Source organism: Notechis scutatus, chromosome 14, assembly GCF_049901735.1.
Source record: "Notechis scutatus isolate UNSWTSFEM ecotype Mainland chromosome 14, rNotScu1.2, whole genome shotgun sequence".
NCBI classification, from domain to species: Eukaryota; Metazoa; Chordata; class Lepidosauria; order Squamata; family Elapidae; genus Notechis; species Notechis scutatus.
The window spans coordinates 2,229,335-2,247,238 of record NC_142022.1 but is presented as its reverse complement, the minus strand read 5'-3'; the positions used below and the strand labels follow the sequence as shown (position 1 = coordinate 2,247,238).

The 17,904-nt window shown below is 52.2% G+C and overlaps 1 protein-coding gene across 1 annotated transcript in view; it reads right to left on the bottom strand.

Moving 5' to 3' along the window:
• Window positions 1-400: 400 nt before the first annotated feature.
• SART1 (spliceosome associated factor 1, recruiter of U4/U6.U5 tri-snRNP) overlaps window positions 401-17,904 on the bottom strand; it is a 29,439-nt gene continuing 11,935 nt past the window's right edge. The window contains exons 5-20 of the mRNA XM_087943228.1: window positions 17,064-17,169; window positions 15,069-15,146; window positions 13,270-13,369; window positions 12,984-13,129; window positions 10,888-11,094; window positions 10,476-10,594; window positions 9,096-9,262; window positions 8,345-8,475; window positions 6,979-7,149; window positions 6,578-6,688; window positions 6,108-6,195; window positions 5,490-5,580; window positions 3,956-4,091; window positions 3,010-3,099; window positions 1,601-1,722; window positions 401-629 (exon numbers count right to left, since the gene is read on the bottom strand). Coding sequence (XP_087799354.1) covers window positions 611-629; window positions 1,601-1,722; window positions 3,010-3,099; window positions 3,956-4,091; window positions 5,490-5,580; window positions 6,108-6,195; window positions 6,578-6,688; window positions 6,979-7,149; window positions 8,345-8,475; window positions 9,096-9,262; window positions 10,476-10,594; window positions 10,888-11,094; window positions 12,984-13,129; window positions 13,270-13,369; window positions 15,069-15,146; window positions 17,064-17,169 — 1,882 coding nt within the window. The 3' untranslated portion in view covers window positions 401-610. The remainder of the gene's footprint in view (window positions 630-1,600; window positions 1,723-3,009; window positions 3,100-3,955; window positions 4,092-5,489; window positions 5,581-6,107; window positions 6,196-6,577; window positions 6,689-6,978; window positions 7,150-8,344; window positions 8,476-9,095; window positions 9,263-10,475; window positions 10,595-10,887; window positions 11,095-12,983; window positions 13,130-13,269; window positions 13,370-15,068; window positions 15,147-17,063; window positions 17,170-17,904) is intronic.

The following is a 17,904-nucleotide window of genomic DNA, read 5'->3' as shown; positions in this document are numbered from 1 at the left end:
GGGGCTTGGGGGATCTCACAGAGAGGTAGAAGTTTATAACAACATTCTTCCGAGTCAAGGACTCACCTGGGAAAGGACTTGAGGAAGGTCTCTAGTTGGGACGATGGATGATGACTGGGCTGTGTGATGGACTGACGGGCGCAGGGGATGGAGGGGTTGGATTTTTTTTAATTACGCAGGGGATTTGGGGTTTTCCCAGATGACAACTCTTAATAAAATGGACCTCTGAGAAACTTGGTCTCTTGAGTTTGTTGCGTTGGGAGTTGGTGACTTGGAACACTGGGAGCCGTTCCTTCTTTAAACCGGGTAGGAAAAGTCCGTTCGATGCATTCTCTCCCGCACCCCGAAACCTTCCAGAATTATTCCTCCGCTGAATGCAGAGAGAAGAGGCGTCAACAAATCAGGTCTCCGCTTATTTTTATTATTACAGCGATTTGGTTTCACACAGCGATACAAAAAAAGGTTGGCTGAAAAACTCAGCCCCACAACTATATACACAGCAGATCGGCGAGCGCAGGCCCCGCGAGCAGGATTCCCACCAGGAGATCAAGGGGTGGAGGTGGTCCTTGGGCATCCGATGCGTTCCCGCCAGGGACGGGAAGCCGGTGCTTCACTTCGTGATGGTATTTCTGGAGAGAAAAGACCCTTCGTGAAAGAGGCGCCCAAAGTCGTCATCTCCACACCCGCCCAAACGGGGAAAGATCTTTCGGCCGAGTTCTTCTCGGAAGGTCCTAGCCAGGAGTGTCCGACCTGTGACATTTTTTTTTAAGGCTCGCGACTTCAACTTCCACTCCGGCTGGGGGAATTCTGGGAGTTGAAGTCCCTAAGTCTTAAAAGTCCGTAGAGATTCTCAAGTCATCCTCCAGATCCTGGTTCTCCCAAAGGGGCTTTTTTTTTTTTTTTTTCAGGAGGCAACTTTGGACTTTGTTGTTTTTTTTTTCTTTGAAGACGTTTCGCTTCTCATCCAAGACGCTTCTTCAGCTCTGACTGGATGGAGGTGGGGAATGGAAAGACTGATACTCCTTGCAGACAGCTCTGGTCCTTTGCCTCCTTTGAGAGAGCCCTTGTGGCCAACTTGGAGGCTTATCTGTGTCCTCAGGGTCACCTGAGTGGTGCAAAGGGTTCCTGTAATCTGCAATTTTTTCCCTCTGGAAATCCTTTCTTACTCCCACACCTTCCAGAGGGTGTCCATCCCAAAATGTATAGCTCAAAGTCCGTAGAGATTCTCAGTCATCCTCCAGGTCCTGGTTGTCCCAAAGGGGCTTTTTTTTCAGGAGGCCACAGGAGGAGAGTTTGAAAACTGTCAAGAGCTGAAGAAGCTTTTTGGATGAGAAGCAAAACGTCTTCAAAGAAAAAAAAAACCCAGAAAGCCCAGGAATGAGGAGGAGAGATTTCAGATGTGACCAAATGAAGGGAGGAATAAGCCCCACCTGGTATAGCCTTTTCCTCTCCACAATTCTCCGCTCCACTCCCAACAAAAGCCAAGGCAGGAAGGAACGGAAGAGGACAGCCAAGCCGGCCCCCCCGGGGATTTGACTTCGGAGAAGACCCTCCCTTCTCAAAACCAGCCCCCTCATCCGTGCTCCCCACGCATCCTTACGCGTTCATGCTCTTCCCGCTGCCACTCAGCACGATGTACGGCGTCTTCTGGGCCTTCTGCTTCTCCTGTAGCAAAGCCACCGTCCCCAGCGGGGTGTCGCTGGAGCTCATCTTCTTCAAGAGCTGGAAAAGAAGGAGAGCGTATGGCAACCCACCTCCCCCCCGATTCCCCCTCGCGGCCGGGGTTGACTTCGGCACGGGACACAGGGAGGTGTGAGAAGGAGGGGAAAAGCTGTTTTGTAAGTCGTCCTTAAGGGAGGATTCCAGACTCGGCCCTCAACGCCTCAGGGGTGGACTGGATGCCCCGTGCACCACGGTACTTGTCGTGGCCTGGGCGCCCTCCGGCCCCCTCCACCAGATGAATTAGAGGAGGAGGGACAGTGGGAGTCAAGGTCAGCATTAGGGCAACTGGGAGCTCCGAGGGGAAGAGGGAATGGAGCTGGCAGAGAGAGAGGGGGGGAGAGAGAGAGAGGGAGGGAGAGAGAGAGAGAGAGAGAGGGAGAGAGAGAGAGAGAGGAGGGAGGGAGAGGGAGAGAGAGGGAGGGAGAGAGGGAGAGGGAGGGAGAGAGGGAGGGAGAGAGAGGGAGAGGGAGGGAGAGAGGGAAGGAGAGAGAGAGAGAGAGAGAGAGGAGGGAGGGAGGGAGAGAGAGGGAGGGAGAGAGAGAGGGAGAGAGAGGGAGGGGGAGAGGGAGGGAGAGAGAGAGAGAGGGAGGGAGAGAGAGGGAGAGAGGGAGGGGGAGAGAGGGAGGGAGAGGGAGGGAGAGAGAGAGGGAGGGAGAGAAGGAGAGAGAGAGAGAGGGGAGGGAGAGAGAGGGGGAGAGAGAGAGAGAGAGGGAGGGAGGGAGAGAGAGAGTGAGAGAGTGAGAGAGACGGAGCCTGAGTCATCCGTCAGCCCTCAGATGGAGAGTCAACAGCCCCCAGGTCTGGAAGTGGCGGATGAGGGAGAGGAGGAACAGCCGGGTCTGTGATGCACAGATTCGCAGAAGGCAGAGAGGAGAGGAGAGCAGTGGAAATCTATGGGCCGGTCCTTGGGACGGAAGAGCCACCACTGTTAGCGAAGCCCCACCGTAGCTCTGGGGATCAAAGGCAGGGGGCGGAGATGAATAGCAGTGGCCGACAACTATTCACCTCCCCGCCGGACAGACTTGTTAGCCGGCATTGAGAGAGAAATTTTTTTGGCCGGGCTGCCGGCACTCCTAATAAAGGAATCTTTTGATTTCACTACAGAGGGTTTGTCCTGTTTGGGGAGCTGGGTCAGAACAGGGACTTGGTTCCAAGCCACCTTCAATTGGAAGGGAGGGTCTGGATGAAGGGAGGGATAAAGACCGGCTGCTCCACAGAAATAACCTGCTTTCATCCAAGGGGGATTCAGCCCCCACCCCCACCCCCCGCTGCTTCCCCGTCACTTACCGCTTCCTCGTCCAGTTTCTTCATGCGCCGTTCGGTCTTCATCTTCCCAGAGCCTTTCCCGTGGAAGCGGTGGGACAGCTGGCGGAAGGCCTGGGACACGAAGACCCCCCCGGTTAAAAGGAAGGCGGACCCCCACCTCCCCCTCTGCAGGGTTGGGTACTGAGGCAAAGGAAGGCAGCTATGGCTTTTGGTCTAGATCAGGTGTTCAACCTTGGCAACTTTAAGACTTGTGGACTTCAACTCCCAGAATTCCTCAGCCAGCAAAGCTGGCTGAGGAATTCTGGGAGTTGAAGTCCACAAGTCTTAAAGTTGCCAAGGTTGGACACCCCTGGTCTAGATCGTGACATGATGAAATTGGCCCAAGGGTAAAGGCTAGAAACCAGGAGACGGTGAGATCTTGTCCCGCCTTAGCCAGGAAAGGCAACAGGTTGACTTTGGGCCAATCCCTAGGAGAGGTGAGTTCTAGTCCTACCACCTCAGGCATAAAAGCCAACTGGATTGATTTTGCACGGAAAAGAGGAGGAAGCAGCGTCAGGCATGTCTGCCGGCTTGAATGAGTTGTGAAGTAACCAAGGCGGGATAAAAAACATCAAACCGTCAACGGGCAGGTAGAGAGACAGAGAAGCTCCAACCCATTTGGATCTTTTCCAAGAGGCATCCCACAAAGTCTTTCAAACCGGATTCTTACAAATAGGAGTGGGTTCATTTGGGATCATCCCCATCCACCTTTAAGAAGGGTCGAAACCTGGGATGCTGGCGGCAACCCGTATCAACCCGCAGCACCGGTCAATTTTATTTCTGAGACATTTGTTAAACGTTCGGCTGACTGAGTTTCATGTTTCATGACTAAAAGAGATGATAATTACTAATAATAGCTGCAGAGGTTCTTCCCTGGGAGGAAGGGGAACTGTGAAAAGACCCCTGTGGGTGTGGGGTGGGGGTTTACCTCCTTGGGGGTGAGCTTGCGCCCCGTTTCGTCCACGTATTCTATCTTCACGTCGGGTTTGTAGCCATCTTTTTCCTTGAAGTCCTGAGTGAATCCCCGGTATTCCTCCCGCCGGCTGTATTTATCATCGATGGCCCTGAGGGGAAAGGGATGACAGGCATCCGTCACACCTTCCCTGGCCATCCCATTGGCTGAGCCAGGGCAAAGGAGGGAACAGGTGCTCGATGCAACAATCCCCCCCCTCCCCCAAATAATACACCTTTTTCATTTCTGTCACACAACCCGGGTATAGTCCTCGACTTACGGAAACAGTTGGGAAGAAATGGGAATGGAAGTTAAAAGGTTTTGTAAACGAAAGAGAATGGAACAAATATGAGAAGATACAAACGCAGGAGTATAAAAGACGGTTGCGGATATGTATATAATTGTATATAAATGTATGTAAGTGTAAATAGAAATAATACGCAGCTAGCACTATACTAGTAACATAAGGGAAAAAGGAAATTAACTGTTGTATGTATCTCTGTATTATAGCTCAGGGGTCTTCAACCGTGACCACTTTAAGACTTGTGGACTTCCACTCCCAGAATTCCCCCTTCTCCAGTCATGTTAGCTCAGGAATTCTGGGAGTGGAAGTCCACAAGTCTTAAACTTGCCAAGTTTGAAGACCCTTGTGATAGATGATAGATAGATAGATAGATAGATAGATAGATAGATAGATAGATAGATAGATAGATATAGATAGATAGATAGATAAATAGGTAGGTAGGTACAGAGAAAGAGATGATAGTTAGATAGATAGATGATAGATAGGAGAGAGAGAGAGAGAGAGGGAGAGGTCTTCAAACTTGACCACTTTAAGACCTGTGGACTCCACTCCCAGAATTCCTCCTCCAGTCATGTTAGCTCAGGAATTCTGGGAGTTGAAGTCCACAAGTCTTAAACTTGCCAAGTTTGAAGACCCTTGTGATAGATGATAGATACATACATATAGACAGATAGATTCATGATAGATAGATGATAGATAGATAGATAGATAGATAGATAGATAGATAGAGATAGATAGATAGAGAGAGAGAGAGATGGATCAGGGTCTTCAACTTGACCCTTTAAGACTTGTGGACTTCCACTCCCAGAATTCCCCTCTCCAGTCATGTTAGCTCAGGAATTCTGGGAGTGGAAGTCCACAAGTCTTAAACTTGCCAAGTCTGAAGACCCTTGCTATATAGCTTGTATGGCCAAAATGATGGCCAAGAAAGTCGCACTGTGTTCCGTTGTTTTTAATGTTTATTCAATAAAATTTATTTTAAAAAATTAAACATAAAAAAGAGGGAGAAGTAGAAAATTAAATAAAGGAGATAAATAATAATACCGCATAAGTACTAAAATAACTTGAAATAATAATGAAATAAGGAATGAATAACGAATATAAACATGAAATGAAATGTGAAACGAATAAACAAATGCATAAATAAATCATAAAACGCTGCCAGGGAGACCTTCTCTCTCTCTCTCTCTCTCTTTGCCCACTTACATCTTGTCCTCAATGCAATAAACGGCCGAGGGCAGCGACTTGTTGGGCGCCTTCACCCGTGCCACCTTCTGCACCGTGGTCTCCAGCAAGCCTGGGGAAAGAAGACCAAGGGGAAAGCACACATCCAGTAATCTACACCGAGGAAAGGTGTGTGTGCAGGTCGAGATAAGGCTGAGTCAGAAAGGGTATCTCCTGCTTTGAACTCAGGGCGGCTGTCAGGATTCCGGCCGTTACCCCCCATTTAAATCCTGAGTCTCGAGCCAAACTTCCAAAGGATTTATTGGGGGCGAACATGTCCAGCACCGCCTGGGTGGAGCCGACTCTGAGACACACAATTCAATGTCACCCTTGACCCTGGTTTTCCCCCCACCCCCTGGGTGTATCGTAATTCATATTCTCCAATGGGACACCTCCATAGCCCAGAGTCATCAATCAGGCTCTCCAGGTAGAATTCTGCGGGGCAGAAACTTCAGTTCCCCTAGTTAACTATCTTTGAAAACATTTATGGAATGCAGTTTCAGTTTGCAAGCTGCTGCACTGCTCCCCCCTCCTTTTCCGCTGGCAACTCTAAAAAGACCACAGACATATTTGACGAGTGGACAGCACCACCCTGCTTACCTTTGTTCTGGCACAACATCAAGGCGGCGGCCAGTCCCCGGTTGACGATGGGTTCCTCATCCAGGATGGTGGTGGACGAGGTGGAGAACTGCACACCAGAGCAAGACAGGTGGGATCACAGGTAAAAGACCTTCCAACAAGCCGACATCAAACCTCCTGGTTTCCTTGGCCAGCTGGGCCCCATGGGGTTGAGGGCTCTGAAGAGTTGAAGCCATTGCACCCTGGAGCAGCCTTTCCCAATCTCGGCTCCTTGGAAAGGCAGGGTGGACTACAACTCCCAGAGTCCCCCCGGGCAGCAGCGGGGAATTCTGGGACCTGAAGTCCACCCACCTGGAAGTGGCTGGGATGGAGAAGCGGTGACCTAGCGCAGGTGTTTCTCAACCGTGGCAACTTGGAAGGGGAGTGGACTTCAACTCCCAGCATCCCCAGCCAGCCCTTTGGAGACCTCCAGCCCACAAAACCCCACTTACATCCTGCTGGTGCTTCTCTTCATCCAGGTTGACCATGCTCCAACCGATGTTCTCCTCGCCGTCCGAGTCGGAGCCGCCGGTGGCTGACCTCTCGTCATCGCGTTCAAAGTCCTGAGGGAGGAGGGGGAGGAGGAAGAGGAGGGGGAGGAAGGAGGGGGAGAGACGTGAGGAAAGGCTGCCAGAAGGACCCTGGCTGGCCATGCAAGAAAACCAGTTTATGAACCAGTTGGAGCTTCCAGGTCCTCTCCAAGGGCAGCCCCACGTACAGCACATCACAGCATCAAGGCGGGAGGTGACCGCAGTGTGGGTGGACTGTGACCAATGCCCCTCCCCTCAAAAATGTCTCCCTCTCTACCCTGGCCTTAACCCAAACCAGTCTCCCTCGCCCCGGACCGTTTTACCAGAAGTTCTTCCTGCTCCTCCCGGTTCCCGGCCAGCCCGTAGGTGGGGATCTCCCCCAGTGTGCGGCAGAATTCGGAGGTGGCGTTAAAGACAATGGCCCCCTTCTTCTCGAGCTCAGCGTCGTCCTCCTGGCTCCGGCTGCGCCCCAGGGTCCGCACCATTTCAATCACCTGGAAAGGATGAGGGGTTAGCCACGGGGGGTCAACAAGGTTGACCTTGTGTTGTGGCCTGTCGACCGCCAACCTCTCCAGCAGCCAGATCAGAGGCGGAGGAGGAGGAGGAGGCCTGGGAGTCAGGGTCAGCATCAAGGCAACCTGGGAGGGAAGAGGGAATGGAGCTGGCAGAGAGAGAGAGAGAGGAAGAGAGAGGGAGGGAAGAGAGAGAGAGAGAGAGAGAGAGAGAGAGAGGGGAGGAAGAGAGAGGGGGAGGAAGAGAGAGGAAGAGAAGAGAGAGAAGAGAGGAGAGAGAGGGAGAGAGAGAGAGAGAGAGAGAGAGGAGGAGAGAGAGGGAGAGAGAGAGAGAGGAGAGAGAGAGGAGAGAAGAGAAGAGAGGGGAGAGGGGGAGAAGAGAGAGAGAGAGAGAGAGAGAGAGCCTAGGCCATCCGTCAGCCCTCAGATGGAGAGTCAACCGCCCCCAGGTCTGGAGGTGGCCGATGAGGAAGAGGAGGAACAGCCGAGTCGAGTGCCTGACGCGTGGATGCACAAAAGGCAGAGGAGAGGAGAGCAACGGAAATCTATGGGCCGGCCCCTTGGGAAAGAAGAGCCACTGCTCTGCTCCCAAAGCCCCACCCTAGCTGTGGGGATCAAAGGCAGGGGGTGGAGATCAATAGGTGTGGCAGACAACTATTCCTCCCCCTGCCAGTCCACCACCGATAGCCTGCACTTCCAAATCCTGTCTGGAAATTATCGGAATTCTTCTTGGAATCTGCAGCGCCTTCTGAGCGTGTGTGTGTCTCTCTGGTGCTGGAAGAAAGCGAGTGCACCTTCCAGGACTTCCTTTGCAAATGTGGGAAGAGAGAGAGAGAGTTGGGTCGGTTCAGGGGGAAGGGGAGCAAGCATCCCTTTCCATAGAGACTTCCACTTCCATAGAGACTCTGTTAGCCTGCCGCGAGAGAGCGGCTACTGGTGCTCCTAACAAAGGGAAAGGTTAGTTTGATACACAGGGCTTGTCGTGTTTGGGAGCCGGGTCAGAACCCCTTGTTCAAAGTCCAATGAACCCTTGGGGCAGTTTGAAATGTTGAGAGAGGGGCCCGGGACCAGCGAGAGGGGAGAGCCACTCTGTCGTGCCCCACCTCACAGGGCAAAGGCACCCCTGACCCACCCCATGTGGGGGGCAGAGCTCCGGCCTCCTTTGCACGCCCCTCACCTTTTCACCGCTGTCCTTCAACTGCTGGATCTGCCTCAGCTTCCGCCCTTTCTCCAGCTGTTTCTGCAGCTCCACCTCGGCCTCATCTTCCTCCAGGACAGCGGGAGAGTCGGGGTCTTCCATGGCTTCCTCTGGCCACACAGGGAAAGACAGGCCGGTTGGAACTGAACTCTCCTCTCCTCAGCCCTAGAGCCGTGAGGGCCAACCATGCGTTCCACAGGTGCCACACAGGTGGCCCATTTGTGCCAGCACTTGAGCGGCAGGCAAACTTTCCTCACTGCGCAGGCGTGGCCCTCACAGCTGATGTTCGGCCTCCCAGAGGCTTCTGCAGAATTTGCAGGCCAAAAACTAGGGCCATTTCGTCACTTCCTCTTTTTCCGGAAATACCAGAAGTGGCGAAACAGGGCTACTTTTCGGCCTACGAAGCCTGCGGAAGCCTCTGGGAGGCCGAAAAAGGCCTCGAGGCCGAAAATCAGCTGTCAGGTGCAGGTAAGGGGGCAGCAGGGGTAGGGATCGCGCGTGCATGCGTAGGGGGCGTGGGAGGGGCACGCATTGCCTTCTGGGTGCTGGGTCCTCATTTTATTGACCTCGGAAAGACGGAAGGCTGAGTCAACCTTGAACCAGTCAGGATCAAACTGCTGGCAGAGGGCAGAATTAGCCTGCAACCACCATGGCTCTTACATCAAGATTTAATCCACTCCAAATTTAATCTTGCTTCCCCACCAAGCACCTTAACTTCAGCCATCCTCACCATCCTCACTGCTGATCTCCATTTTTTCTACACGGATGTCGTCTGACTGGATCAGCTGCTCTCCTGCTCCGTTTCTGCTGGTGACCAGGGATCCCTCCTCCTCCTCTTCCTCCTTCTCCTCTTCTTCCTCTTTCACAGGCGCTCGCCGTCTACCCCGGCCCCGGGTCCTAGGGAGGCAGGACAAAGTAGGGTCAGGCCTGACAAGAAGCGGGCTGAAGAGGCTTCCCCCCCGTGATCCAGATGGGGCTGACCTGGATTAAGGCCTTAACACAGTTAAACACCGTTAACTGACCCCACGCTGGCTCAGGAGTTTGGGTGAACATGGCTCCTGGGATCAAGCACCCCACCCCCCCATGCGCGTGAGGGAGAGAACGGCACGGAGGCACAACTGTGCCCCAAAGCAAAGCTTTGTGGCCCAAAACACAACAGCGGGCATGGAAGGGCAGCTACACAGTGGCTGGGTTCACACAGGTTTCACTGTTTAGGGAAGATGAGTGTCAACTTAAAAAAAAAAAAAAAGATACTCCTTTGGTCTTTTTAGCTGCCAGTAGAAAGGGAGTGGGGGAGAAAGCAGTGCATTCCTTAAATGCCTCAGATAATCGCCTTGGCAGCCGAAGCTGTTGGCACGCAAGATTATTACTGGAGAGCATGATTGAAGACTCTTGGCTATGGATGTGTCCCATTGGAGAATATACATCCAGGGGTGGGGGGAAGACCAAGGGTCAAGGGGGGAAATGAAGGATGTGTCTTCGAGTCGGCTGCACCCAGGTAACACCGACATGGTCACTCCTAATAAATCATTTTTTACTCTGAGAAATGCGGCTGGAGGATTTAGGATTTGAACGGGGGTGGATTTGTTGGGAGCCCTGACAGCCAGGCGACCTCGCGGTCCAATTGTGCAAACTCGAACGTGGGAGGGGGGATTCCCAAGACAGCGAGTGGGATTTCAAAGCAGCAGGCTCTGGGGCCCTCCACCCTCCCTCCGGGGGCCGCCTGCTACCAGTTCGCCCAGGGCTAATTTTATTGTTTTTAATTACCAATTCGGCAAACGGGTAAATCCCACCCGTGGCTGTCACCACCCACTGCGCCCCTCCCCTCCCCCCGAGTCCCCAAGCAGCCCATTTTAGATGCCAGGTAAGGGCAGGAGGTTCAGGGAGGCTCCAGAAGGCTGGAAACGAGCCAGTTTACGACCTCTGGACGGCCTCCGGGGCCCAGGGAGAGCAAAAATGCCCGCCCCCGCCCCGCCCGTGGTGCAGGAGGCTGCCTAGGCCACACCCAGCCAGCCAGCAACCGGGTAGAGAACCCATTGCTAAAATTGTAGAAGCTGCCCCCTGCCTCCCTCCACCCCATCCCTGCCCCACACATGGCTGACTCTCTGACCTGGACCCGAAATCCTGCTCGCTGCTCTCGATGCCAAAGGGCAGCAGGTCCTCGGCCTTCATCGGCTTCTCCTTCTTGCGTATCTTCTTCACCCGTCGCTTCGTCTTCTTGAAAGTGGTCTGCGGGCCGGAGGGAAGAAAGAAGGGGGGGGGGGAAGGAAGGCAGGCTAAGAGTCTGGCCGGACGGTCCTTTGGACCGAGCCCCACTACTACGACCCAAACGGCCCTGGCTGGCCCCCGCCTCCCAGCCCCTCCGAGGTGGGGAAGCCAGGCAGCCTGGAGAACCCCATCCGGGCCGGGCCCCTTTCTCCGCCACCCCAGAGTTTTTCCCTCCGGCTGTCAAGACTCCGGGGTCTGCCCCCGCCCCCAGGACCGAGTAGAGAGGGTGGGGAGGGGGTGTTCACCCACCCTACCATCTCTTCGGGGGTGTAGTACTCCGAGGCCAGGTGGAGGTTGGGCAGGTCCAGCGACTGGGCCCGAATCTGCAGGCTGTCCCGGATGGCCTGCAGCTCCCGTTCCCGGGAGCCGTCCGCCATGCCCACCGCGTCCAGCTTGAAGGACTTCTTCCTCTCCCCTTCGATCTCTTCGTCGTACTTGGAGAGGACGCCTTTGCGCTTGAACTGAGGGCAGAAAGCGAGGGTCACACAGGGTTTGCGGGGGGGGAGGGGGGGAGACACAAACTTAAGGCAACCAGCTGGACTCTGTCGTGGCCCGTCAGCGGCCAGTGGAGCTGGCGGCAGACTCGGACAGTGAGGAAATGGGCCAGTCCTGGAGTCGGGGAAGGCTCGGACGAGGGCTCTGCGTCGGAGGTAGAGATGGGGCCAGAGCTGTCCGACGGTTATCAACTGTCTTCAGAGTCGGAGATCAGTGGGGAAGAAGAACAGCTGGAGCCTGTTCCCAGTGTGCTCATGCACAGAGCTGCCAGACCAAGGGAACAGCTGAGGAACAAGGGTTGACTTGGGAGTAAAGGCTCAGGTGGACGGTGAATGGCCCCTCCCATAGGGAATAAAAGAGGAGCGAAAGGGGATGGGTGTTTGCAGGAGACAATTAGTTCATTTAATGAGTGTGAAGATTTGTTCCTGACCCCTTGCTAAGTAATTGCTGCTACAGCATGGCATTTGGAAGCTATCGGCCTGGCAACTCTCCAAGCCTGACAAAGATCTGTAGTTGTAAATCACTCTTGAGAGACCGTTTGCCGGGACTTTGCTGGAGAGGAATTCACTTTAACCTAAGCAAAAGGGGTTTTATCGGGACGAGGGGTTGGCTTCATGATCTTGGGAAGGTCTAGGTCAGAACAGACTCTGCCTTTTCACCCAAAACTTGGTAGCAGATCCAGCCAGAAAGCACCATTTGCAAACCCAAAGGCTGGATTCACACCCAAATTAAACAAACCATGTTATACGCAACAATGACAGTTTGCCTGTCCCATTACACCCGGAAGACAGGGCTGGCTGTGGGTTCCCTCTGTGAGGGGTTCATGTTTGAGCCACTTGTGGTTAGAATGCAGGATTGAGGATTAACTCACTCACTGCCCACTGCCAGCACTTCGATCCTGACTGGCTCAAGGTCGACGCAGCCTTCCCTCCTTCCGAGGTGGGTAAAATTGAGAACCCAGGTTGTTGGGGGCAAATAGGCTGACTCCGTAAACGGCTTAGAGGGGGCTGGAAAGCGGGATATAAGTCTAAGTGCTACTGCTATTGCCCTCCCTCCCTGTGATTAGAATACAGAATTGCAAGCAAACTCTTCCCACAGTTGGGAGTTTGATCCTGACCGGCTCAAGATCATCCTTCCATCTTTCCGAGGTGGGTAAAATGAGGACCCGGATTGTTGGGGGCAAGAGGCTGACTCTGTAAACAACTTAGGAGGGCTGTAAAACTCTGTAAAAATATATATAAGTCTAAGTGCTATTGCTACCTTCCTGCTTTTCCCATTTCCTTCCTTCCTTCCTTCCTGCCTACCTGCCTGCCTGCCTTCTAAAGGTTGACTTAGCCTTCCATGCTTCCAAGTTTGGTAAATTGAGGACCCAGATTGTTGGGAGCAAATAGGCTGACTCTGTACACTGCTTAGAGAGGGCTGTAAAACTCTGTAAAAAATATATAAGTCTAAGTGCTATTGCTACCTTCCTGCTTTTCCCATTTCCTGCCTGCCTGCCTTCTAAAGGTTGACTCAGCCTTCCGTCCTTCCGAGGTGGGTAAAATGAGGACCCAGATTGTTGGGAGCAAATAGGCTGACTCTGTAAACTGCTTAGAGAGGTCTGGAAAGCACCATTTAGCAGGATATAAGTCTAAGGGCTATGGCTAAGTGCTATTTGGCCAATGGCAGGAGGCACGCATTCTCTGCTGTGGCATCTGCCTTACGGAAGATTCTCTCCCTCTCTCGTCTGCCTGGGGAATTCTGGGAGTTGAAGTCCACGTCTTAAAGTGGTCAAGATGGAGAAACACTGATCGACACCGTTACATGTGGTGAAGCTGTCAGGGAACCCCAAGAGGAAGGGCGGACGGAGACTTACGACCACCATGTCGTCCACGCTCTCCTCTTCTTCGTAGGGTTTGTACTCCGGTTTCTTCTTGCGCAGCTCCACATTCTTTTTGGCCTTCTCCCTATCCACCATGTTGACGTTCACCAGCACATCGCCACCTTCCTCCTCCAAGACGCCTAAAGGGGCACCAGGGATTCAGCTAGAGGAGAGCCTTCACGGGAGAACCCTGCTCCTCCCCGGGGGACTGGCACCCAAAACCAGGGGCCACACCTGTGGGGTCAGCTCTGGAGGGAAGTGGGGGGGGGAGGGGCTCCACCTTTGTCTTTGAGGGTCAGGACCACCGTCTGTCCTTCCTGGAACGAATCGATGGTGTGCTCCACAGTCAGGCCTTTGAGGTCCTGGGCACTGTAGCCCACCTGTTGGGAGCCAGAGAGCAGAAACAGGCATCAGAAGAGGCAGGGAAGGTGTGGAGGGAAACCCCCAGCTTGGGGAAGGCAAGAAACGGTGGTGGCAAATCAAGGAGCTGCCCGAAAAGATGCAAGGATTATTATTTTTTAATTTTATCGCTATGCATGGATAGAGTCTTTGTTGGCCAAGTGCGACTGGACACACAAGGAATCGGTCTCTGGTGCATAAGCTCTCAGTGTGCACACAAACAACAAAGTGATAAATCACAAGATTTCAATAGGAGAAGGGATTGGGAAAGAGGAGGAGGATAATTGCAATACAGCCCTACTACACGAGTAAACATCCTTAGGCCTAGGACAGTGCTGTGGGAATTAGGTGTATCAATCGGCAGAGTGATGGCCCATGGGAAAAAGTGTCTTTGTGTCTTGTTGTTGTGTGCTGACTCCGGAGCCTTCGGAGTCTGGCAGCAGCGAGGCAGAGGAACAGAGGGAGCCTGTTCCCAGTGCGCGCGTGCACAGAGCTGCCAGAAGAGCAGGGGCAACTCGGGAGAAAGGCTGGGACGTGATTGGCCCCTCCCATAAGACATAAAGGAGGAGCAAAGGGACGTGAGCCTTTGCAGGAAGCAACTTTGTTCGTACTGGTCGGTTTGAAACCTGAAGCTCTGTGTTGAATTTGTGCTCCGTTTTGGCCTCGTATAACTAATCGGTTGGCAGCCTTTCAAGGAAGATAAAGGTGGGTGCTGATCAGACTTATCCCGAAGGACTTTGGCAGACTTCTGTGGGACTATTTACAAATTGTTTGAGACTTATTATGGGCTGTGAATGACTATAATTCACAGCCGTTGAAATAAAACCAAAAGATTTGTGCGACTAACGTGTGTTTGTTGATGCCTCAGGAAGCCTTGGTCAAAACACTTGTATCCCACCTTAAATTATTTTTTACAAATGACTCAAGGTAGCGAATCTATCCAACGCTCCTTCCTGTTTGCCCCACAACAACCCTGCAAGGTGGGCTGGGCCGAAAGAGAGGTTCTTCACGCCTGTCAGGTGGATTGTAAATGCCAATTATGAAGCCTTGTTTAAGGCACATCTGGAATGGCTCAAGCTGTCCTCTATTTGTCCCTTTGATCTAGAGAGTGGACAGCAAGAATGAGAAAACCCGCGAGTGAATTTTCTTTGCAGGGCGGAGGCGAGAAGGGCCTCTGCCAACTGGAAAGCCAAAGGCAATCCTCTCCTCACGCCCAAAATTCAGGCCGGATTTTGGCTTGCAAGTTGGACCACACTTGACCCGACTCGCGTTTACAGTGCTCGTGTCACCAGGGTCATTAAGCGAATCATGTTGTCGTTAAGCAAAAAGATTACAAACTGCAGACCTGAAACCAGTTGTAAACATGAGAACACTTGCCAGGTACCCCAAAATATGATCACACAACCACAAGGGCCCTGTGTGTGTAGGGCAGAGGCCCCCAAACTTGGCAACTTTAAGACTTGTGGACTTCAGCTCTCAGAATTCTCCAGCCAGCAGAGCTGGCTGGAGAATTCTGAGAGTTGAAGTCCACAAGTCTTAAAGTTGCCAAGTTTAGAGACCTCTGGTGTAGGGTGTGTGTGTGAGAGAGAGAGTTATCACTTCGAGGAAGGGTTGCAAGTAACTTTGGGGAGGTCCGTCACAACTTTGAACCGTCGTTAAGCGACCATTCGTTCTTCTTACCTTCTTCTTCTGCCCGAATTCCTCCTCCACGAGGCTGCTGATGCCAAATTCCTGGTCCATCTCCTCCAAGAGCTTGGCCTGTTTGAGGAACGGAGGAGCGCAAAACGTGAGCGACAAGGGAGGGGCTGCTCCGAACCTCCCGAGGGAGGCGTTACAGACCAGAGAATCCTCGACTTACGGATGACAGTTAGGACCGGGACATCGGTCCCTCGTGACATACCGGCTGCCCCAGCTTGGCCAGTTAGAAAAGGGAGCCTTCGGAGGCCATGGTTTGCCCAAAGTGCCCTGAGCTAAAGCCAAGCGGGCGCAGCAGAAGCAAAGCCAGATCTAAGGTTTTTGCGTGCAAAGCGTCAGGTTAACTTTTCCCTCGTTCCCACACCGTCTTCTGCCCGTTCCTGTCTTCCGAGGGCTTTTGGGTTTTGCGTTTCACAATGCAACCCTGGAACGGCCAGCTCTCACGGGTGGTCCGATGCACAGTTTCTATTCCTCTTGTGATGACCCGGGTCACGACACAAAAATAACCAAGTCACAAAAAATAGAAGAAAGTCCCTTTAATGCCTCCAACTTGGCCCCAATGCCCAATGGTCCTCGGCTGGATATCAAAACCCTTAAAGAAAACAGTTTACGGAGGCAGTAAATGAAGCCTGCACCCAAAGTAAAGTTAATTCGAAATAAATAAAAAAAAAACCAACACAAACCACACTGAAGGAATTAATACAGCAGGCCAGGAGGATTCATTGCAGACTTCTACCAGATAACACAGCAACCACAGTTGGGAGTTGCTGGATAAGCTCCGACAACTTGCAGACTTCCAAAAGTTAACTAGGCACACACAGTTGGGAGGACGCCAAAACCCAGATAAGCCTTGACACAGATAACGCACGCTTCGCTTCCAGCAACTTTGCCATGCGCAGTTTGCCTTTTTAAACAGCCTTCCCAGCTGCAGCCCATGGAGGGGATCAGGGCCCTTTCCTCCCCTGTAAACCACGTTGCTTCCTTATCCGTTGCTTCCTTATCCGTTCCTCCCTGCGTGCCCGAGGATAAAGAAGAGGTGGGCCTGGGTCTTCCTCTGAATGCCCAGCCGGCCTGGGCCCTTCCTCAGTTTCCTCCACAGCCACCGGAGCCCCACTCCCTGTCAGCTGTTCCACCTCTCCCTCGGAATCAGATTTCTAACTGGGGCATGACAGCGGTGCTGCAGGCTACTTCTGCTGCCTGCCGGCTGCCTGCAATTTGGCAGATTGAATCTCACCAGGTTCCAGGTTGACTCAAGCTTTCCGTCCTTCCGAGGTGGGTAAATGAGGACCCAGATTGTTGGGTGCAAATAGGCTGCCTCTGTAAACTGCTTAGAGAGGGCTGGAAAGCACCATTTAGCAGGATATAAGTCTAAGGGCTATGGCTATGGCCTGTAGATATGCAATTCTAGGTCCTGGGGCAGAGAGCGGACTCGTTCTGGGTTCCGCACCCCATCTCAAGCGTAGAACAAGGCTCTTCAAACTTGGCAAGTTGAAGACTTGTGGACTTCAACTCCCAGAATTCCTGAGCTAACATGACTGGAGGAGGAGGAATTCTGGGAGTTGAAGTCCACAAGTCTTAAGAGCTGTCAATTCCTCGGGAAAGGCTAAAAGCGACACTCCTGAAGGACACTAAACCCTTAGCTTCAAAACTGATGGTAGACACTATGGAACAGGGGTCTCCAACCGTGGCCACTTTAAGACTTGTGGACTTCCACTCCCAGAATTCCCCAGCCATCCCTTGTGGACTTCTGGGAGAATTCTGGGAGTGGAAGTCCACAAGAATTCTGGGAGTGGAAGTCCACAAGTCTTAAAGTGGCCAAGGTTGGAGACCCCTGTTCCATAGAATCATAGAATCCTAGGACTGGGAGGGACCTTGGAGGTCTTCTAGTCCAACCCCCTGCTCAAGGCAGGAGAACTCACACGGTTCTCCAATCTTTTCTTGAAAACCTCCAGGGATTTTAAAAGGGCCACCAACACTGACCCTCTTCTCTGCCATCTCTTTCTCCACCTGCAGCTTCCGGCTTCTCTCAATCCAGGCCGCCGTATCGTCCAGCCAGGGGTCATCTTCACCCAGCGATTTGATTTTCCTAAAGACAGAGAAATACTAGCCGCTTATGGAAAGTTCTGCTCCGGACCCTGAGATGCCCAAGGAAGACAGAATTTAAGAAAACAGATCTGGATAAGAAACAACATATATATATGTCTTTTGTTGTTGTTTCCTCCCTTGTCAGACCCAGCCTGGGACAAAGGAGGAAACAACGACAACAGATGAGCCTCCTTTGACCAACATGACTGAAGCAAAAATAGGGTTAATTAGAGGTGGAGGCCTATTACCCAGGCAATGATATAGAATGGTATAAATCTCTGTAACAGTAGCTTAATACTCTGACGATGTCAGCAGACGCTGATGAAAGCTTAATGAGTATAATAAATATAATTTTAGTTCTGGAGAGATGTCTGTTTCTTCTTTTACAAGCATACCTGGAACTAATATTTTTAGAATAGATTGTAATATATATGTATGTATGTATATATATGTATGTATATATATATGTATATGTGTATGTGTGTGTGTGTGTGTGTGTGTTATTCAGCTTTGTTCGGGTATTTTCCCACGTCATTATAGTTGTGCTTTTAAAGTTGTAGCAACGTTTCGGCAGAATCTCATCTGCCATCATCAGATACACACATACACACAGATTTAACAGATAATCAGAGTTGGAAGGGACCTTGTAGGTCATCTAGTCCAGTGATCCCCAACCTTTTTGACGCCGCGGCCCGGTACCGGCATCAGCTGGGTGCCGCCATCTTTTTTTGATGAA